We start from the raw sequence: 23,334 nt of genomic DNA, 5'->3' as shown, positions 1-23,334 counted from the left end.
ATTACAAACTGGTGGGGGCTGGAGAGATGGTTCAGAGGTTAAGAACACTGGCTGCTCTTCCAGAGGTCCTGAGTTCAATTCCCAGCAACCACATGGTGACTCACAACCATTTATAATGAGATCTAGTGCCCTCTTCTGGTGTACAGACATCCATGCAGGAAGAACACTGTATATATAATAACAAATTATTAGCCAGGCAGTGGTGGCACATGCCTTTAATCCTAGCTCTTGGGAGGCAGAGGCAGGTGGATCTCTGTGAGTTTGAGCCCAGCCTGGTCTACAGAGTTAGTTCCAGGACAGCGAGGGCTACACAAAGAAATCCTGTCTCAAAAAACCAAAACAAACAAACAAACAAACAAAACAAAAAACTGTTTAGGATAATTAGGAAATTCAAGTTAGTAGTCACCTATAAAAGTCAAACTTATAGTCATGTTAGTTATGTTTTCAAAGTTAAACAGAGATATATTTGAGATAAACAGATGGTCTTCAAACACTTCAGAGATCTACAGAATATGGCATTTAAGTTGTTTTAATAACATAATGCTTTTCATGACAGTGAGATACGTCTACTCCTGGCAGCACCAATCTACTTCAAAGAAGATGATAGGCACCAAAGAACCCCCATATGGAGTTTGCTTTAAATGTGGCAAAGTTAGCCACTGGGCAAGAAACTGCCCTTGTCTCAACTGCTGACAGTATGCTGTCCAAATTGGACAAGTAGGACACAAAGGAAGTCAACTGCTAAACTTCGCCAAGACAAGAGAGGACAGTCCTTCAAAATTCTGGCTTCACAGAAAAGTCTGTCAGATATTCTGGGCTTGTAGGCTGAAGATGGATGCTCCAGTGTTGCAGAGGAACCTCGAGTGACTCGACTGTCCAGGTAGCCAGCTGTCTCTGTCATTTCTTAGTTTTGGAAGTTGTTTGGAAGAGGTAATATTACATCCTTCTCAGGTCTTTGATGGGGTTGAAGACTAGATAGTTATAGTTTTACAGTTTTCCTTGTTACCAAATTCAGAGAAGAAACTCACAAAAAGAGATTTAAAGTTTATAAAGGTTGAGAGACATAAAAGCTTAAATTGTTTATCTAAGAAAATGTTTTAAGATCTAAAAAGAATTTTTAGGTTGGTAATGCAAGTTATGATAGAAAGTGATTTAGGTACAAAACTCACCAAGATAAGATAGATAATAGACCGCTTTATCCAAACTTGCCAAATATAAATGGACTGGACATTGTGAATGTAATCCTTACCTGAGAATTGTTCTTATAGTATATAGTTTATTGATGTTAGTGAAAAGCCTTTTGTTGGACTAAAAGGGGGAAATGTTGGGATAATCTTTTTGTGCACTGCATGAAAATATGTCTCTGTCCTTTCTTATCTTCTGATTGGTTTAATAAAGAGCTGAATGGCCAATAGCTAGGCAGGAGAGGATAGGCAGGACTTCCGAAGAGGGATAGGAACTCTGGGAAAGAATCTGAGGCACAGGAGATTCACTTGCCAAACACAGAGGAAGTCAGATGTATAGTACTGAGGAGAGATAATGAGCCACTTGGCAGAACATAGATAAATATAAACACATTAATTAAGTTATAAGAGCTAGTTGGGAACAAGCCTAAGGTAAGGTCAAGCTTTCATAATCAATAAAAAGTCTCCATGTCATTATTTGGGAACTGGTGGTCCAAAGAAAGACCTGTCATATCAGCTTCAGTTTCTTTTCTTTCTTTCTTTCCTCCTTTCTTTCTTCCTTCCTTCCTTCCTTCCTTCCTTTCTCTCTCTCTCTCTCTCTCTCTCTCTCTCTCTCTCTCTCTCTCCCTTCCTTTTTTTTTTTTTGAGACAGGGTTTCTCTGTGTAGCTTTGGTGCCTGTCCTAGATCTTGCTCTATAGACCAGCCTAGCCTCGAACTCACAGAGATCTGCCTGCCTCTGCCTCCCAAGTGCTGGGATTAAAGGTGTGAACCACCACATCCCGGCCCAGTTTTTTATTTTTAAAAAAGATTTATTTTAAGCCAGACATGGTGGCACACACTTTTAATCCCAGCACTCAGGAGGCAGATGCAGATAGATCTCTGTGAGTTCGAGGCCAGCCTGGTCTACAAAGTGAGATCCAGGACAAGCAGGGCTGTTACACAGAGAAACCACATTTTGAAAACAAACACGCCCCCCAAATGATTTATTTTTATTTATGTGTTATGTGTGTGTATATGTGTGCATATGCATGCAGTGTCCTTGGGGGCCAAGAGAATGTGAGGCTCTCTGGAACTGGAGTTACAGCCTGTTGTGATCTTCCATGTTGTTGATGCTGGAACCTGAACTTGGGTCCTCTGAAAGAGCAGTAAGTGCTTTCAGTCACCGAGCAATTTCTCTGACCCCTTGGCTCCTATTTGGAAAAAAAAATATGTGTGGACATGTATATATGTATATGTGTGTGTTTATATGATTAGTGTGGGTGTGTGCCTTAGCATGTGTCAAGGTCAGAGGACAACTTTGGGAGTCAGTCCTTACCTTCCACCTCAAGACAGGACTTCTTGTTCACTCCTGTATCTACCAGGCTAGCTGGTTCCCAGTTTCTGAGGACTCTCCCATCTATGCCTCTGATCTCAGCATAGGAGCTCTGAGATCCCAGGTGTGCATGCTACCATGTCCAGCTTTATGTGGGTCCTGGGGGTCTGAACTCAGGCCCTCAGACTTGCCCAGCAAGCATTTACCCACTGAGGTATCTCCCTAGTCCCTCTGATGGCTTCTGAGTGAGTATCTGCACTCACATGCCTTCATGAATTCTGCCCCTTCTGTAACGCAAACAATAATAGGTCCAGCCTATATTGTTTGCTCCCAGAGTCCATGGAAGAGTCGACCAACCAGCTGAGGATTCTAATCTGAGGGATGTTCAATGAATCTATGCACACTGAGTTCTTTAGTCCATTCACTTTATTCTTCCATGGCGATTCTATCTGCACAGTTTCTTTTCTGCTCTCTTAGCTCCTCTCGGTCCCTCCTGCTCTCAGTCCCTCCTGCTCTTCTCTCATCATTCTACCTAGTTCTTTCCATCTCCGTCCTTATCTTTGTTCTCCATCCATCCTCTCTGTGCTCTCAGAGAGCCAGTATATATACACACACACAGCAATTCTTTGGCAAAGCAGCATGAGGCTTGAAGTTTTCAGGATCACAGAGAGGTGATAAAGACCCACTCATAAAGCAATTAGTTGTCAGCTTCCAATTACAACCCAAAAGGGGAGTGACTAAAGAGGAGTTCTCTGGTAGGGTCAACTAAAGGCTAAGATCAATTAGGGAATTTATGTGCTCAAACTATCATCTAGAAATGGCTAGATAGAATGTTAGGGGTCAGTAAGTCACAAGAAAGTAAACTGTCTTTGGTGCCGCTTTTCCCGCTCATCCCAGCTGCAGCTGCTTTCTGATAGGGAGGGGGACATATGCTAGGTGGCTAAGCAACCTATGTCAGAGCATGTAGTATTTGGTTAGTAAAAGCACTTTCCGCTCAGAGTCATTGCTGAGGAGAAAATCTAGGAATAGCGCCTGGCTGAGGAGGAATAAAAACTTAATTTGCACAAGAAAGAAGCTGGGCACCTATTGCCTGCCTGGCCTGGAGGCAATCTCCTTGGGTCAGTGGGAAGTAACTGTCTTAACTCAGTAACTAGCAAATGGCTAAAACATCATTCCAGGAATGTGAGCAGTAAATCTCTTAAGTTAGGGTCTTGTGTAAATAACCCAGGGTGAAGGTAAGGGTTTGAGGATTTAATTGTTAGTGGTTCTTTTCTCTATCTGTGAGTGAGATGAGCTAATGTTTATCTATGTGCAGTTTTGTCCTTGGAAAAAAGGTATCTTTGCTGAAATACTTTTGTCTGGAGAATGGCCCTGGCCAGATTTATGTTAATGAAAAATAAACACAGCTGGGGACAGTTGTCCAGTTACCCCAAATGTATAGGGAAAGTTGTGCCCAAGATTGAGATGCAATCGTGAGATTACATGTACATGTAACATGGAGATGCATGGTAAATGGGGAGACTCATAGCTGCCATTGCACAAGAAGTTTACAACAAGAGACAGCCAGTTCATTCAAAAGGCAGGAATTCCATAACGCCTTGTGTGATGGTTTCCTCTAACAGAACCCTTAGTTCTGATAGGTTGACCTTCTGAACTCTAGTTGTCACTGCTGTATACTCTCAGGGACTTTCGCTTCCAGCGGCTCTCAATACTTCTGGACTAGTTTTCTCTAGCGTGGAACCCATGGAAGTTGCTGAAGCTAAAGAGTGAACTGCCTCAGTCCACAAATCCTATCTTCATCTCCCGTTCCAGGGACCCAGCCTCTGGCTGTCATCAGGTGATGTAATGACCGACCCTCGGCTGTGGTTTTGTTGTTTTTTAAACATGCCACCTGACTGTAGCTCTTATACTCTGTCCTCTCACTGTTCCTCAGTCTTTGACTCCTTTCTGAATGTCTTGTTCCATGCCCTTTCTCTGACAGTGACTATGAATGGCAGATCTCAGTGTATGATGGGATATAATGTACCCAGTCTAGCTTGCTTTTCTGTTGTTGATGATACCAGGTCTCACTACATAGCCCAGGCTGGCCTCCAGCTCTCAATTATCCTCCTCAGCTTTCCTCCAAGTGATGGAATTACAGACACAAGACTTGCTGAATTTCACTGATTAAAAAGAGAAGGGGGGCTATAGATAGCTTAGTGGTTAAGAACACTGGCTGCTCTTCCAAAGAAAGAGCTTCTCTGTGTAGCCCTGGTTGTCCTGGAACTAGCTCTGCAGACCAGGCTGGCCTCGAACTCAAAATATCTACTTGCCTCTGCCTCCAAGTGCTGGGATTAAAGGTGTGCTCACAGTAAAGGCGCGGTCTATCATGCTGGGGACGTCCGGCATTGGGGTCTGAAGCAGCAAGTCCAACATCAAGACCGCAGTGATTGCATGCTGCTGCTCAAGTCCCTTTCTCTACTTATACCTCCCAGGAGCCCAGGCAGTAAACGGGGCCACCCACAGCAGGCAGGTCTTCTCAGTGTAATGAAGGCAGTCAAGACAATCCCCAACAGGCGTGCCACGGACCCATCTCCCGATGACTGCAGATTTTGTCAGGCAGGTAATTAACACTGACCAGCACAACCTCCAAATAGTCAAGAGTTATCCAAAAATAGAACACAGAGTCTATTAGATGTCAAGTTTTAATTCTTTTAAAGATTTGTTTTTTATATGTATGTGTGTTCTGCCTGCACGTATATGCATGCTCCACATGTATGCCTGGTACCTGGCTGGGGCCAGAAGATGATGTCAGAGTCCCTGACATCTTACAGAGGGTTGTGAGCCACGTGGGTGCTGGGAACTGAATCTGGGTCCTCTGCAACAAGAGCAGCCAGAGATCTTAACCACTGCAAATTTTCTTTTTTAATTAATAAGAGAGTAACAATGAATTTTTTTTTTTTTTTTTTTTTTTTTTCCCGGAGCTGAGGACCAAACCCAGGGCCTTGTGCTTGCTAGGCAAGCACTCTACCACTGAGCTAAATCCCCAACCCAACACTGATTCTTTTTATTCATTAACTTATAAAAATAAAATGCTTGCTAAATAGAGAAGGGGAAAGAAGAAAAGGTCACAACCCGCAAGCTTACTTAAACAATCAACGAACCTTTACACTGTGGATGCTTTTCTAATGTGCTGGTTGACAAACCAATGCACAGATACATCCTGAAAGACACTACAGGGAAAACGGTTGTGAAGACGTCCACATTCTGTGACAGCTGGACCATACAGATGCCTTTTTTCCAAGACTACAGTGTTCAGACTCCTGCAGAGCATGCCAGTCACTTTAGTGATCATATTACAAATAAAAGATTTCATGTCGTATCATCAACTCAAGCCCTCAGAACTGAAGCATCAGAACAGTTCCAAAACCACTTCTTACATTTCCCACGAACTCCACTATTTAAATGACAGACTAGGCACAAAAACAATGTTCAAATGCCAAAGCAGGATTCTTATTAGATGGTGGTGAGATTCTTCTCCAGCTGCAACACAATTTCCCTGAGGGCAGGATCCTCTGCCCAGTTGATTTTACTCCCCAAAATAAGGCCCTGCAATTAAAAGAAAATTAAGTACTTAATTTAACAAGATTTTAACAAATCTTTCCTGATTTTTTCCCCTGGACAGGTTCCATGTAGCCCCAGGTTGGCACCAAACTTACTGTGCATTAACTATACAGCTGAGGATGACTTTGAACTTCTGGCCCTCCTGCCTCCACTCACTCAGTGCTGGGATTATAAGTCTCTGCCAATATGTCCAGGCCACATGGGCTGGGGACCAAACCCAGCTTTGTGGCTGCCAGGTGAACACTCTATCAACTGAGAGATATCCCAGCGGCCTTGGACTATCTCAATTAATGTATACTGAGCATCTAGTGGTATGCAGCACTCTGATCAGGAGGAAAAACAGTACCATACCCTCAGTTTCCCACTGCAACGGTGGCATCCCCACATTGCATAACACTGGATGGTATGGATTCCAGAGTTGACCTGTGGGTTCCCTGGATAGCTTTTACCCATTAGGAACACTTGTAGAGCTCCCCAGACTACAGGGAAGGGCTGTCGCCTGGGGTCAGGCTAACTTTGCACTGCCCGTGTGCACTCTCATCCCTCTCTGGTGAAAGAGGAACCATAACTAATGCATTTTCTTTTCAAAAGAGAAAAAAAAGTTTAGTTCATTAACGTTTCAAACCTTTAAGAACAGTGAAAAACATTTTTATGGCAGACAATGAGTAGACAATGAAGAAATGATTAGGATCATAATGAGAATTCTGGTCATTACCTTTTGATAAACAATGGCTCTGTGATAGTAAAATTATTGATTGCAATAACGTTTAGACAGATTTTGGAAAGTGTTATAATGTATTGTACAAAAATATTAAGAATTTTGGCCTATAGAAGGGACATTCTTGACAGGTGGTAGGGACACATACCTTTAATCCTAGTACTTGGGAGGCAGAGGCAGGTGGATCTCTGTGAATTTGAGGCCAATCTGGTCTACAGATCGAGTTTCAGGACAGCCTCTGATACACAGAGAAACCCTGTCTCAAAAAACCAACAAACAACAACAACAAAAACCCCTTTTGTTTCTATATGTATGGATTTTTTTTTTTTTTTAATCTACATGCCTATCTGCTCATCAGGGCTATTGCCTGGAGGCCAGAAGAGGAGATCAGATCCCTTGGGACTAGAGTTACACATAGTTATGAATTGAACCTGAGTCCTTTGGAGAAGCAGCCTGTGTTCCTATCTAATGACCAACTCTCCAGCCCATTTCTGTTTTTTTTTGAGTCATGGCCTTGAATTCCTGATTCTCCTGCTTTTCTCTCCCAAGTGTTCAGATTATAGGTGTGTGCCCCATGTCCAGCTACCTCTGTTCTTAATTTATATGAATGTTACCTGGAATACATGTTGAATAACTGTGGTAATCTTTATCTCCGTCTGTAGCTTCTTTTGCATGGTCTTTATCATTTCCGAATTTTCCATGTTGTCCAACTCCTCTTTCTGTTTGCTCTTCTCAGTTTGTATTTCTAAAAGCTTGCTTCTTGAAGTTTGTTTTAATTCTGTTAGGTTAAACATAAAACAATATTATATAGCCTGCCTCTGCCTCACTGTACTGGGATTGAAGGTGTGTGCCACCACCACCGGGCATGTTTTGGTTATTTTTGTTTTTTTGAGACAAGGTTTCTCTGTGTAACAGTCCGGGCTGTCCTGGAACTCACTTTGCAGACCAGGCCGGCCTCAAACTCACAGTGATCCGACTGTCTCTACCTCCCAAAAGATGGGAGGAAAGTCGTGTGCCACCATTGCCCAGCATGTTTTGTTTTGTTTTAAAGACAGGGTCTCTCAAAAAGACAGCCAACAGATTGGGAAAAGATCTTCACCAACCCCACATCTGACAAAGGATTGATCTCCATAATATATAAAGAACTCAAGAAACTAGACATCAAAGCCCTGAACAGTCCAATTAAAAAATGGGCTAAAGAGCTAAACAGAGAATTCACAAAACAAGAACTACAAATGGCTGAAAGACATTTAAAGAAATGCTCAACATCCTTAATCATCAGAGAAATGCAAATCAAAACGACTCTGAGATACCACTTTACACCTGTTAGAATGGCTACGATCAAAAACACCAATGACAACCAATGTTGGAGAGGATGTGGAGCAAAGGGAACACTCCTCCACTGTTGGTGGGAATGTAAACTTGTACAACCACTGTGGAAATCAGTATGGCGGTTTCTCAGAAAATTAGGAATCGAACTACCTCAAGACCCAGCCATCCCACTCTTGGGCATCTACCCAAGGAATGCTGATTTATACCATAAAGATACATGCTCAGCTATGTTCATAGCAGCACTATTTGTAATAGCCAGAACCTGGAAACAGCCTAGATGCCCATCAACGGAAGAATGGATGAAAAAAATGTGGTACATATACACAATCGAGTACTACTCAGCAGAGAAAAACAATGAAAGCATGAAATTTGCAGGCAAATGGATGGAACTAGAAAAAAATCATCCTGAGTGAGGTAACCCAAACCCAGAAAGACAGTTATGGTATGTACTCACTCATTGGTGGATTCTAGATATAAAATAAAGAACAATCAGACCACAACCCATAGAACCATAGAGGCTATATATATATAGCATGGAGGTCCCTAGGACGACTGTGGCATATAATAAATTTCAGTTTTACTCAATTATTGAAAAAAAATAGCCAAATGAATGGAAACACATGAACTATGAACCAAAGGCTGAGGGGCTCCCAGCTGGATCAGGCCCTCTGAATAGGTGAGACAGTTGATTGGCTTGATCAGTTTGGGAGGCATCTAGGCAGTGGGACCAAGTCCTGTGCTCATTGCATGAGTTGGCTGTCTGAAACCTGGAACTTATGCAGGGACACTTGGCTTAGTCTGGGAGGAAGGGACTGGACCTCCCTGGACTGAGTCTACCAGGTTGATCGCAGTCCTCGGGGGAGGACTTGTCCTGGAGGAGGTGGGAATGGAGGGTGGGCTGGGGGTAAGGGGAGGGCATGGGAGGGGGGAGAATAGGGGAACCCATGGCTGATATGTAGAACTGAATGATACTGTAAAATAAAAAATATATATCACAAAAAAAAAAAAAAAAAAAAAAAAAGACAGGGTCTCTCTCTATTGTCCTGGCTGGCCTGGAACTCACTATGTAGAGTTACCTACTTAAAGGCATGTGTTCCCATGACCCATAGGACAACTTAATAAACAAGTAACTAATGAGACAGCCTGTACATGTAACCCCAGTCTAGAGTCTGCCTGAGACCTCCACACCAATGAACATAAATCCCTGCCCTAGGAGGAAGGATTGTAGGGGCCAGAGGGATCAAGGACACAAGAAAACCTGAATCAACTAACCTGGGCTCACAGGGGCTCACAGAGACTGAACCGCCAACCAGGGAGCCTGCATAGCCCTCTACATATAAGTTACAGTTGTGTAACGTGGTCTTCTTGTGGGACTCCTAACAGTGGGAGCAAGGGGCTGTCTGTGACTCTGTTACCTCCTTCTAGGACCCTTTCCTCCTCCTGGGTTGCCTCATCCAGCCTCAACAGGAGAGGAGGTGCCTAGTCTTACTGCAACTTGATATACCATGGCTGGCCTGCCCTTTTCTGAAGAGAAACCCAGGAGTGGGTGGGGGAGGGAAAAAGGGAGGGGAAAATGCGGCCTGGACATAAAAACAAAAACAAGGCCGGGTGGTGGTGTGCATGCCTTTAATCCCAGCACTCGGCAGACAGAGCCGGGCAGATCTCTGTGAGTTCGAGGACAGCCTGGTCTACAGAGCAAGATCCAGGACAGGCTCCAAAACAACACAGAGAAACCCTCTCGAAAAAGAAACAAACAACAAAAAAGGAAATATACATTTCAATAGTTTCAATTAAAAGGAACCTCATGCCATATATTTGTACATATATATACACACACATATACATACATATATTTAAATATATATATATTTTAAAAAGTCTTGCTATAAATTCCTGTCTAGCCTGCTGTACACTATGTAGCCCAGGCTGGCTTTTGAACAAGTGATGAACCTCTGTCCTTTCGAGTGCCAGTACAATTACGTTGTAATAAATTAGGTGGTAAGACCGTGGAAACATCTATAATGATAACTGGGAAATTATGTACACTATAAATATGTTCCTACGGAAAGACTCTACAATGACATACACTAACTGAAGTCGCAAAGAGAGGGGGGAATGACTTCTTACTATATGTTCTCTATCGTTTGATTCTTCACTGAGAGAATGTACTCATACTGTAATTTTTTTATTTTTATTTTGAGACAGGCTCTCATGTAGTCCCGGCTGGCCTTGAACTCACTATAAAGTAGAACATGACCTGACTTTCCTGATCCTTGTGTCTAAGCTTTCAGAGTGCCGGCTTTATGGCATGTGCCACCACAGCTGACTGTGGTTTAAAGCTCTAAAACGACAAAACCTAAGCAAAATGCATCTCACACCCAACTTCCTTAACTGCCACGTTCAGAAATTTTGAAAATTAAATTTATCAGTTGCTGAGAAATCTGTCCCTGTGAAAAGCTAAAGTAGGTAAAAATGTGTTCCACAAGTAATTAAATAATTAAAAGGGCCAGTGAGGCCAGGTGGCAGTAGTGCACGCCTTTAATCCCAGCACTCAGAGGCAGAGGCAGACCTCTGTGAGTTCAATGCCCGCCTGGTCTACAGAGAGAGTTCTAGGTAAGCCAGGATTACACAGAGAAAACCTGTCTGGAAAACCAAAAACAAGGGCTAGTGAGACGGACCAGTGAGGAAGGGCCCTTGCTCCCAACCTGAGACCTGACGCGGCAGAAGGAAAGACTCTTAAGGGTTGTCACCGACCTCCCCGTGAGCGTCTCAGGGGATATGCATATGTTTGGGCACACACACACACTCACAAATACAACTGCAAGAAAATTTTAAACATAGTCTACATACGAAGTCTCTTCTTCCTAACATCAAGCAGCTTTTCCTCTAATTCTGAAGACTCCTGTTTATCAAAATGAAATTAAAACATGTCACTTAATGATAAACCGATAATACATCACTTAGTTTCACATAGTCTGATTTTCTTAAGCTCCAATTTCCCCCTTTTTCTTTATCTTTATTTTTGTTTGTGCTTTATTTTGAAACAAATCTCCTATATAGCTGGCCTTGAACTTACTCTGCATGCTGGGATTAGGCAAAGGCATGTCCCACTACACCCAGCTATCTCTCAAATAGCCCAGGCTAGCCTCAACTCACTATGGAATCAAGAAAGACTGAATTGATCCCGGTCTCTGCCTCCTCAGTGCTAGGATCATAGGCTATGCATTAACACTTGCCCTGAAGCTGAGATTTTCAATTCCCCTATTTCCACAAAGCCAAAGGAAGGAAATAGTCACTTAAATTATGTTGATAATTTGTAACATCAGTAACAAGTAAGCTCTATGATAAAACAACAAATAAGGAAAGCGATGTGCAGATACACAGTCCCACTGAATATCTCAGTCTTGTGTCATACAGTTAGCAGCAAGATGTCATCCAAATTATGAAAACACACAAGCACCCACCCCATGTGCCAGCTCACCTCCTGTGACTTCATTATCAACTTCTGTAGCTTTAATATGTGCTTCATGTCATCAGTGAGCACACTGCAAAGGGAACAAAAATATGACTTCTTTACTTAAGCTAAAACTAATAAATCTCAGGGCTGAAGAGGTAGGTCAGTGGTTAAGAGTACTTACTGCTCTTGCCCAAGATCCAGTTTGGGTTCCCAGCTACCACATAATAGCTCACACAATAGTCCAGTTGTACCTCCAGTCCCAGGGATCTGATGCCCTCTTCTGGCCTCTGCAGGCACTGCATGGATGTGGTGCACATACATACATACCCACAAACACTTATACATATCAAGTAATAAAAGTAAATCTTGGGGCAGGGAATGTAGCTTGGTTGGCAGACTGCCTGCCTAGAATGAACACATTTGAATGAACCATGGTCTAGATTTAATCCCTGACTGCATACATGGGCATAGTGGCCAAAGCCAGGAATTCCTGTACTCGGGAGGGTAAGGCAGGATTTGAGTTTGAAGCCAGCCTGTACCACATAATTAATTCAAGGCCAGCCCGGGCTACATGGAAAGGTCTATCTCAAAATCAAAGAAAGAACACAAGAAAACCAAACACAAAACAATAAAAAAAAATCACCCACAATTTAATGAGCTATTTGAGCGGCCTGGACCTGGGCTTGGGGCACCCCAGGCTCCAGCAGTTGAGTGGTTTTCTAGAGCCAGGGGACAGCGGAGGGACTTCTGTAACATATTTACTGAAGCCAAAGAAACATTTGGCTGGCTAGCGATGAGATGAGTGTCTAATTAAGAGCTTGCAGGTGGTTTTACTGTTTACACTGGGCTCCAGCTTGCTCACACGGGAATCTAAGGCACAACAACCCAGGAGCGAGAGAGAGATGGCCACACTAAAAATGGCCCTATTCAAGTTACTGTTAACAGCTGTAAACTCGAAAACACGCTACAGACCCTGCTTGGCCTTATCTGAACTTTGTGTTTTCATGAGGTGTCCGGTATGTATGGTGAGTCTAACTTGCACTTTGTTCTTTTAACATAAAACTGTTTTGTTTTTAAAAATTGATGCAGGAGAGCCGGGCGGTGGTGGTGCACGCCTTTAATCCCAGCACTCGGGAGGCAGAGCCAGGCGGATCTCTGTGAGTTCGAGGCCAGCCTGGGCTACCAAGTGAGCTCCAGGAAAGGCGCAAAGCTACGCAGAGAAACCCTGTCTTGAAAAACAAAACAAAACAAAACAAAAAAAAAAAAAAAAAAAAAAAAAAAATTGATGCAGGCAAGCCAGGCGGTGGTAGCACACACCTTTAATCCCAGCACTTGGGAGGCAGAGGTAGGCGGATCTCTGTGAGTTCGAGGCCAGCCTGGACTAAAGAGTGAGTTCCAGAAAAGGTGCAAAGCTACACAGAGGAACCCTGTCTCAAAACCTCCCCCCCCCCCAAAAAAATGATGCAGGCATCTACATGCATCAGCTGCACATAAAGTCATGTAGGTATACACATAATACATAAATGAATAAATAACAATGATAAAAAACACTAATGACAATCAATGTTGGAGAGAATGCGGAGCAAAGGGAACACTCCTCCACTGTTGGTGGGAATGCAAGCTTGTACAACCACTGTGGAAATCAGTATGGCGGTTTCTCAGAAAATTGAGAATTGATCTACCAAGACCCAGCCATACCACTCTTGGGCATATACCCAAGGAACGCTGATTCATACCATAAAGATACATGCTTAACTATGTTCAAAGCAGCACTATTTGTAATAGCCAGGACCTGGAAACAATCTAGATGCCCGTCAACTGAAGAATGGATTAAGAAAATGTGGTACATATACACAATGGAGTACTACTCAGCAGAGAAAAACAATGACAGCATGAAATTTGAAGGCAAATGGATGGAACTAGAAAATATCATCCTGAGTGAGGTAACCCAAACCAAGAAGGACATGGTATATAATTCCATAAGTGGACTCTAGATATAAAGCAAAGAACAATCAGACTGCAACCCACAGAACCAGGGAGGGTATATAGCAGGGGGGACCCTAGGATGACTGTGGCTTAGAATAAGTTTTGGTTTTACTCAAAATAAATAAATAAATAAATAAATAAATAAATAAATAAATAAATAAATAAATAAATGACAAAAAATAAAATTATTATTTTTTTATGTGTATGGGTGTTTTACCTGCATGTATGTGCGTGCATCAAATGTGCACAGTGCCCTCAGAGGCCAGAAAATGGCATTGGATTCCCTAGAACTGGAGTTACAGATGGTTGTAAGCTGTCATGTGGGTGCTGGGAATCGAACCTGGGTCCTCTGGTAGAGCAGCTAGATCTAACTGCTGAGTCATCTCTCCAGCTTCACTACGAGAGTGTTTAAAGGCTTTGTGAGAGGGCTGAGTAAGGGTGCCTGCTGCCAAGCCTAATGAGCCAAGTGTGACCCCTAGACCCCAACGGTGGAGAGATGTCACTCTGGCAAGTTGTCCTCTGATCTCGAAGGGGGTGCCATACCCACTCCTCCCCACACAGGTGGATAAATAAATGTTTTAAAAAATATTTTTTTTTGAGACAGGGTTTCAAGAGAGTCAAGACTAGCTTCAAAATCACAAAGATCTGCCAATCTCTGCCTCCCAAGAGCTGATCTTAAGGTGTGTGTCTCCACACCTGGCTCTGAAACTTCAGAGTTTAGGATCTGTAATCTGAGTCAGCAGGAATATCAAGAGGTTACAAATCAGCCTGAATGAAGGCATCCAGAGGGGAGAGGTGCTCAGATCCATCCCAGAGCTCTGGTGCTCATGGGAGTGTATATTAGATCATAAGATTTTGAGAGCCTTGGGAAGATCGCAGATGTGGCCTGAGGGGAGACTCTTAGGATTGCTAGAACTTTTATTTACACTTCTTAACAAACTCTAACCAGAACCAGCATCTAATGTCCTTCCCTCTTCTGTCCCTCCCCGCTTTCCAGTACTGTGACTGAACTTGGCATCATATGTGCTGGCTAAGTGATCTACCACTGAGCTACATCCCAGACCTTCCTTTTTTTTTTCTTTTTAAACTTTTTATTTTGAGACAGGGTCTCATTAAGTGGTTCAGGCTACCCTTGAACTCACCCTGTAGCCCAGGCAGGTAAAACAAGCTCATTTCTACCAATGAAAAACAAGGCGTGTCCTATTTCATTAAGTTGTTACTGGAGGACCTGAGTTCAATTCCCAGGACCCATATGTCAAGAGAAAGCTGAGTGGTTCCTTCACGTTGTCCTCACACACATACATACGCACACACGTTTTTTGGTCTAAGTTTTTTGAGACAGGGTCTCTCTCTATATAGCCCTGGTTGTCCTGGATCTCACTAAATAGACCAGACTGGCCTCAAACTCACAGAGGTCCTCCTGCCTCTGCCTCCCAGTGCTGGGATTAAAGCGATGTACCACTACTGGCTCATGCACATTTTTTTAAAAATATATTTTATTTTATTTTTATGTGCAATTGTGTTTTTGCCATGTATGTCAGGGTCCTCTGAAACTGAAGTTACAGACAGGTGTGAACTGCCATGTGGGTACTGGGAATTGAACTCAGGTCCTCCGGAAGAAGAGTCAGTGCTCTTAACCTCTGAGCCATCTCTCCAGCCCATCATTCACATTTTTTTATTTTTATTTTTATTTTTTTTTATTTTTTATTTTTTTTGGTTTTTCGAGACAGGGTTTCTCTGTGTAGCTTTGCGCCTTTCCTGGAGTTCACTTGGTAGCCCAGGCTGGCCTCGAACTCACAGAGATCCACCTGGCTCTGCCTCCCGAGTGCTGGGATTAAAGGCGTGCGCCACCAACGCCCGGCTTCATTCACATTTTTTTAAAGTCACAATCTAAAATCATTTGCATACCTCCCTTATTGTTCCCATTCTTTCCAAATCCAGGAAAAAGTAAAAAGTCATACCTACTCTCAACGCCCACCTTTTCCATGTTATTTTTAAGCGCAGCTGAAAGTTTCATCCTAAAAAACAAGAAAAAGAAATCATTAAATAACAAAAAAGAAAATGACATCTTAGAGAAACAGCTTGTATTTTACAGAACAAGTAACATTTATAAGGCATTAAAATTTTCTAGAACAAGATTGATTCCCCTTCAAATATACACAAAACAGTATGTTTTAAAACAGTATTGCATAGGAAATACTCTTTTTTAAAAAAATATATTTATTATCATTTATTTAAGTATACATGTATATGTTTGCACATGAGTAAAGAGGACAGAGGGGTGTCAGATTGCCTAGAGCAGGAGTTGCAAGCAGCTGTGAGCTGCCAGATATGGGTGCTGGGAATTGAACTCAGGTCCTGCTAGGAACTGAATGCAAGTCCTCCGCAAGAAGGGCATGTGCTTTTAAGCACTGAGCCATCACTCCAACCCCAGGGAATATTCTAAAATAAGGAATTAAGTCACGGAAATAAGAAAGAGCAGCCAAGCCTTGTGGACATCAGCATGGGCCTGCTGAGGAGATGCAGGGGGTATGGCTGGAAATGAAATGTTACACCCTTTTCCCCATCTGACACAAGGTCTCATGTAGCCTAGACTGGCCTCAAACTCTTTTTCAGCTGAGGATGACCTTGAACTTCTGACCCTCCTGCCTCTCCATGGGCGTGCACCCTCACACCAGCTTGACCATGAATGTCAAAGCACGCCACTTTAAGCTGGCAGAGTGAGCTATGCAAGATTGGACTTCATCTCCACCACCACCACACACACAAAGGGCACAGCTAGGCATAGTGGATATCCGCCGATGGTGCCTACCATTCAGGAGGACCCAGAGTTGGAGGCAAACTTGAACTGGGTGAGAGAATGGGCAATTACGTGCACTGGTAGCAGAGTTACTTCTTCCTTTCCTTTCTACATAACTAGTTAAAATAGCTTAAATTACTTTTTTTTTTATGTATTTCTGGTTGTGTGTGTGTGTGTATGGTGCACATGCCAGGGCACACAGGTGAAGGTCGAAGAACAACCTGTAGGAGCTGATTCTCTCTGTCCACCCATGCTGGTTCTAGGGGTCAAGCTCAGGTCAGACTCATCAGCTAGCCCCTTTAGAACTAAAAGTCATCTGGAAAGGTCAAAACTACCAAGTAGTCGTTATAAGAGTCATTCATTTTCAATTACTAAATCACAAGCCTGTAAGTGGTCATGTTTGTCTATTAATATACATCACCATAAAGAGACATGCTAAGACATGCGTCATTTGCCACCTGATCACTATAAGAATATAATAGAAGGTATACAAAGTGGCCACAGCATCACTAGATGACAGAATTTTAGGGAATTACTTTCATATATGCAGTCTTGTTACTGACAGAAAATTCCTACAACAGCGCATGGACATTGTACTTAGCACAGAGCTTATGATATTATATTTATATTCATACCCCTATTCAAATATACTTAAAAATACCAATATAGAGCTAGCCACAATCGATATGCCTATAATCCCAGAACTCAGGAGGAGAAAGGAGGTTTTATGAATTCCAGGCCCAGGCACTTATCTCTAAATACAACACAACACAAAATAACCCAAACCTAACAAAAATGAAAACCCCAAATGCAAAACCAGTAATTAAAGCATATTTAAACTTTATAACAAGGGAAGTGGCCCTCTCCAGTCATCTCAGAATGCGGACGGCTGAGGCAGGAGGACTGCTATAAATTTTAGGTCAATTTGAACTGCATCCCAATTTCCAGGCTAGCCTGGGCTATATATAGAGTGAGACCCTGTCTCAAAACAACTTTATGACAAGTCTATGTATTAACAGTTACTGAAATAAATGGATCTATGCAATGCTTTTAAACACCAATGTGTTTGAAATTCTCCGCTAACTTCATGAAGACTCCTTATCATCCCTATCCTACATACCTTCTTCCAAGGAAGATACTAATGAATAATGGAATTCTCTCAGGGTTAGAAGTTTCTGTAACGTTACCTAATCATCTTTTTTTGTCCCTCTCTGTCCTCTTCCTGTGCCCTTCCTTTTTTTGGAGATAGGATTTCACTACTTAGTCATGGCTGTCCTGGAACTTGCTATGTAGACCAGGCTGACCTTGAACTCAAAAGGATCCACCTGCCCCTGCCTTCAGAGTGCTGGGATTAAAGATATACACTTCTAAACACTCCCAGTTTTCCCTCCCTCTCCACCCTCCACTTAAAGATAGGCCCTCCCTGTGTAGCCAACGTTGGCTTTGAACTCCAGCTTCAGCCTCTTGAGTGCTGAGATCACAGGTTATGGCTGGCTTCTAATCATCATTTGATTCAGCTTAGTTAAAAAATCCCCTCAAACGTCTATCCATGCTCATTTTTGCATTTACTTCACAATTCTTAGTAGTATTAAGGTAAAAGTTACCTGTTTAGCGCAAGATTTTTTATTTCAAAATTACTTTTTACATCTTCAATTTCATTTTCCAGGTCTTCGATTTTACTGTTAAAGAAACATGAACCAAAGAAAAACCAAAGTCAAAGTCGTTACTGAAATTCGTATTAAGTAAATACAAATTTAAAAGGTTGGAGAAAATGTTGAATACCTCTATTTGAACAGAAGAAAACTACAGGCTCACCATACAGGAGCCTATCTACACAGCTGGTGAGCTGATGGCTGGCTTCCTTCGCTAAGCTGGATCTAGACAGGGTCGGGGGATGCCAGACAGCAGAGAAGCAACCGCCCCCTAGCACCAGTACTCCACTGCCAATCAACCACCTCCCAACAAAGGCATGACTTACTCATTTGGAATCACAAAGGAAAAGAAAGACAGCACTGTAACATGCACCGTATGATCAAATATTAGTAAAAGCCTCAGATAAAATATTAAAATATGACGTACAATTCCATTTGTTTTTCTTGCATGATCTGTTCTGGAGTTTTGTCTTCATCTACAAGTAAAAAGTTTTCTAAGTCAGCAACAATTTTATTTAAATAAATATTTAATGTGTGCGTGCATATGAGGGAACACATAACGATAGTCAGAGAACATCTTGTCAGTCAGTTCTCCCCTCACCACATGGGTGCTAGGCATTGAACCCAGGCGTCAGCTTATCTGGCAAGCACTTTAACTGCTGAGCCATCTTGCTGCAAACCCCACCGACCTCCTCTGCCCCCATTTCATAAGTATCTTGCATATTTCTTTGTTTACCTGGTTTGCTACACAGAATGTAGTACACAAACTACTTGTTTTTCTCTTGAGACAGCATCTCTCGGTGTAGCTCAGGCTAGACCAGAACTCAATGTGGAAATTAGGCTAGCCTCAAACTTACAGAGATCCGACTCTCTCTACCTCTTGAATGCTGGAATTAAAGGCATGAGTCACCATGCCTGAGGAAAAACAACTTTTTGTAAAGCTGATTTTCTTCCCAAGGATACCACTCACACTGGCTGCTCTTGTAGAGGATCTGGGTTCAATTTCCCACTGCCCAGATGGTGGCTCACAACCTCTGCAACTCCAGTTCCAGGGGACCCAATACCCTCTTTAGCTTTATGGTACAGATATACAGCAGGCAAAACAGATGCACATGTAATAAAAATAAATAATTTTTAAAACCAATAACACTCATCAGCAAACTCAAAAAACTTACTTGAAAATGAAACTACTACTGAGCTGGGTGGTAGCGGCAGCAGCGCACGCCTTTAATCTCAGTACTCAGGAGACAGAACCAGGCGGATCTTTGTGAGTTTGAGGCCAGTCTGGTCTACAGAGCAAGATCCAGGAAAGGCGCAAAGCTACCTGTCTTGAAAAAACCAAAAAAAACCAAAAAAAAAAAACCAAAAAAAAAAAAAAAAAAAAGAAAAGAAAAGAAAGAAAGAAAGAAAATGGAACTACTTACTTGCATCAATCATCGACTTGTATTCTAAGAGTTGTTGTTTAGTCTGTGCCCTCAGCCTGCAAATTGAAAGACAGGAAAGTGTTCATGGATGGCGGTTACAATCATTATGTAATACATGAAACTTGACACTGACGTCTTCGCCTTTAGCCTCATAAAAAGGAATAGAGTGGGAAAAGGGCATGTTGGAGAAAAAAGTTAAAAATGTAATTCTTACACACATTAATAGGCCAGACCAAAATGTACTTAATGAAAACTGCTATAGATAGGTAACCAAAAGTGAGGACACCCCCAAACTCTATTAGTGTGACATACAGACTGTAATATTTTCAGGAGGGGCTGGAAAGATGGCTCAGCCATTAAGTGGATACTGCTCTTGTAAAAGGACATAAGTTTGGTTCTGATCACCAACACCAGCTGTTCATAATCAGCTGCAAATCCAGCTCCAGGAGGAATTTGCCACCTCTGACCTCCAAGGGCAGGCAGACAGACAGGCACACGCACACACTCCTAACTAAAAATAATGAAAATAATTTTTTTCTTTTTTCCTTTTCTTTCTTTCTTTCCTTTTTTTTTTTTTTTTTTTTAGAGACAGGTTTCTCTGTGTATCCCTGGCTGTCCTGGAACTCACTCTATAGATCAGGCTGGCCTCTAACTTAGAGATCAGCCTGCCTCTGCCTCCCAAATGTTAATATTAAAGGCATGTGCCACCACCCCCAGTTTTGAAAATACATCTTAAAAAAAAAAATCATAAAATCTTACAAAGCATTTTCAGTAAATACAAAAAAGGGAACAAAAACGTAACTTGTGGAGAGGTAAGTAATTAATGTTTAGTAGTTTTTTTTTTTAGTTCTATTATTCCTAATCCAAGACCCAACACAAAATAATAGGAAAAAAGCCGAGGATGGTAACACATGCTTCCAGGGCCAGCTGCACAGTCCTGAGACGCTCTTCAGAGACCCACCGCAACACCTAAGAAACATCTGACAGATGATGAAAGCTTATGCCACAGCAAGTTCTTTAAGTTACAAAGTTCTAAATGAAAACAATTTCACACCGGGTACCAGGATAGTCATCCCAGTGACCTGGAGGGCTGAGGGAGGCGGACAGAGCCAGTGCAGGCCTGTGGGCTTCAGACCAGTCTTGGCAACCTATCAATCTCAAAGTAAAAAGTCAAAAGGACTGAGGATGTGGCTCAGTCTTAGAGTGCTTGCCTAATATGCTTCAGGCCCTAGGTTCAATCATTACTACTGCCAAAAACAACCCCACCTCCGACTAGTTATTACAGATTAAAGTAGAAGTGTTGTATCGATACACTCAAAAGAGTTTCTTCAGCTGAAATGGGAAGAAGTTGTCATGGTTATAGGCAGACAGACAGACAGATAGACAATGTGGTGCAGGATATTTGATCACACTAAGAACCCCAAGGTTGCATTATTTACTGGAAAAACCCGTTTCTAGCTGTGATGTGGCTCAGCCCTGGCATACATCATTAATCCAAGAGCTTTCTGCTTGAATATTGTAAACAGGATTAAATAAAGCCAAACACAGGTCAAGAGGCAGAGGAAGCAACCAGTTGACAGGAGGTGAACATAGGAAAAAAAAAACCAAGAGGGAGTTGGGATGACGGATAGAGAGACACACAGGAAGAGAAGGGAGGAACATTCAGTCTGGGGAGTCTTGTTTGAGACGGCATAGGAGAAATTGAAGGTTTCTGGGACCTCCGATGAGGAGGAAGGTCAGCTGGGTGCTTTCTCCACCTCTCTGAGCTAGCAGGCTTTCACCCCAGCATCTGGCTCCCAAGTGTTTATTGGTAAAATCAGACAATTGAGATTTTGTTAAAAACAGATAGGCTTTTTGTATGGCTAGGCATGGTGGCTAATGCCTATAATTCTATCACCCTGAAGGCAGAGGCAGGAGGATTACTCCAAATTCAAGGTTAGCCTGGTATATATAGTTATAGCCTGCCAGTGCTACACAGCAAGACTCTGTCTCAAAAATTCAAACAAGTATCTTTGTTAAAGTCTGCAAAACACTTTATATATTTTTTTTTCCTATAAAGAACCTGATAGCAAATAACTTAGGATTTGGGAGCCATACAGTCTGTTTTAACTACTTATTCTGCCCCTGTAGCAGAAAACTATGTCCCAATAAAACTTTATGAGCATTACATTTGGATTTCATGTGTTATGAAATATTTTTGGCTCCCATCCTTATTTAAACATGGAAGAACTACGCTGAAGCCCAGTGGTACAGCATTTGCTACGCATACACCAGACGCTGGGTCCCATCTCCAGTACCAAAAGACAGCTTTTCTTAGAAGAGCAGCAGAGTGGATTTGGTCCACCTTAGGCTGAGTCAGCTCCATGACATCAAATTTCCCCTAGAAACTGCTGAGTGGAGAGCACATTAAACACCATCCTAGTAGAATGATAAACAAACGAAGCTTCTGGACGTAAAGGGTGTTAGCCATAAAAGGTGGGTTGGGCTGGGTGGTGGTGGCGGCACACGCCTTAATCCCAGCACTCAGGAGGCAGAGACAGGGGAATCTCAGTGAGTTCGAGGCCAGCCTGGTCTACGGAGTGAGTTCCAGGACAGCCAGGGCTACACAGAGAAACCCTGTCTTGAAAAACCAAAAGAAAAAAACAAAAAACTGCCCCCGCCCCTTCCTGTAGCTTGGCTTGGATGTGCGGCTCAACCAGCCGGGACCACAGGGGCAAGATAGGACTGGAGGACAGGTTCGAAGCCTAGCTAAGGACGGAGCACGGCGCTAAGCATTTCCTCACAATGTCTCGCCTAACCCTCGCCCCCAGCGGCTCTGCACGCAGGGTATCCTTCGCTGCCCCCTTCCCCCACCGTCGAGCTTAAAGCGGTTAAACTGACAGTGCAGTCAGGCTCGACGCCCTAAGAGTCAGCCAGTGAGTCTGAATTTGAACCCTGGGCCTCCTGAGCAAGGAGGAGATGCCGAGCGGGATGCCGGGCGGGAGCACCTGAGCAGCAGGCGGATGCGGTCCTCGATGTTGTCCTCCGCGGCCTGGGGCGCACCCCTCACCGCTCCGCAGTCCTCAACCCCGGCCGCAGCCCCCGGCTGCTCCATTGCAGAGGCCATTATGTCTGATCTCTACCGGAACATCCGAGCGTTTATTCCCGCCACGAAATTGACACCCGGAAGGACCCGTTTCGTCCCGCCCCCTTCCGCCCTAAAGCCCCACCTTCTGCCGCTCCCTGCGTCGGGTTGCCGTGGTTACTGCGCGGCGTTCTTTTCTCGGGTTTCCCTGGAGAAATAGATTCGATTCCCCTAACCTCTCACCGACACACGCGGTCGATTCGAAGCCTTTGGAGAGGGAGCTTAGTGGTAGAGCGCTTACCTAGCAAGTATAATTCCCTGGGATCGAGCCAGCGGCGGTGATCCGGGAATAATTTAACTCAAACTACGAGTGGCCCGGAGGGAGAGAAGCTCTGGCCTAAACAGATGTCAGTAGTCGTCTACTGGTGCTGTCATTGTCCCTCCTGCTACTGGGTTTGGAGGATGAGCATGCCCCGCAGAATGGGATGTGTGAACCGGCTGATTGTAGGTGGCTGCAGAGGCCAGGAGGCATCAGATTCCCTCCAGAACTGGAGTCACCGGCGGTTTGTGAGCCACTTGATGTGGGTGCTGAGAATTGAACCTGGGTCTCTCCAGCTTCTGCTCTCCCCTCCTCCTGTAATTTTTTGAGAGTGGATCTGATGAAGCTCAGAACTGGTCTTGAACTCCCCAATCTCCAGCCTCCACCTTCCAAGTGCTGAGTGAGAATGACGTGGAATCAGTCTCTTGCAGTATTGTATTGGAAAAACAAAAAACAAAAAACCTTCTCTTGCAGTGCTGGGA

At 43.2% G+C, this 23,334-nt stretch overlaps 1 protein-coding gene across 1 annotated transcript; it reads right to left on the bottom strand.

Annotated features, from left to right (window-relative positions):
* Positions 1-5,967: 5,967 nt before the first annotated feature.
* Cenph (centromere protein H) lies at positions 5,968-22,645 on the bottom strand. Its single transcript, XM_028884835.2, has 9 exons — positions 22,457-22,645; positions 19,470-19,525; positions 18,473-18,521; positions 17,998-18,072; positions 15,555-15,611; positions 11,632-11,695; positions 11,001-11,052; positions 7,433-7,596; positions 5,968-6,085 (listed from the first exon to the last, which is right to left on the bottom strand). The coding sequence occupies exons 1-9, from the start codon at positions 22,573-22,575 to the stop codon at positions 5,993-5,995; spliced, it is 729 nt and encodes a 242-aa protein (XP_028740668.1). The 5' UTR covers positions 22,576-22,645; the 3' UTR covers positions 5,968-5,992.
* Between the last annotated feature and the right edge of the window lie 689 nt (positions 22,646-23,334).

Source organism: Peromyscus leucopus, chromosome 11 (genome assembly GCF_004664715.2).
Source record: "Peromyscus leucopus breed LL Stock chromosome 11, UCI_PerLeu_2.1, whole genome shotgun sequence".
Taxonomy (NCBI): domain Eukaryota; kingdom Metazoa; phylum Chordata; class Mammalia; order Rodentia; family Cricetidae; genus Peromyscus; species Peromyscus leucopus.
The sequence above is the reverse complement of the archived record's forward strand: the minus strand, read 5'-3'. Positions and strand labels throughout refer to the sequence as shown.

Excerpts from the sequence above, each read along its gene's own strand:
- Cenph (XM_028884835.2), bottom strand. The coding sequence starts at position 22,575 with ATGGCCTCTGCAATGGAGCAGCCGGGGGCTGCGGCCGGGGTTGAGGAC. Across the intron at positions 19,526-22,456 it reads CGCATCCGCCTGCTGCTCAG|GCTGAGGGCACAGACTAAAC; the intron begins GTGCTCCCGCCC and ends TTCAATTTGCAG. Across the intron at positions 6,086-7,432 it reads TTATTCAACATGTATTCCAG|GGCCTTATTTTGGGGAGTAA; the intron begins GTAACATTCATA and ends TTTTAATTGCAG.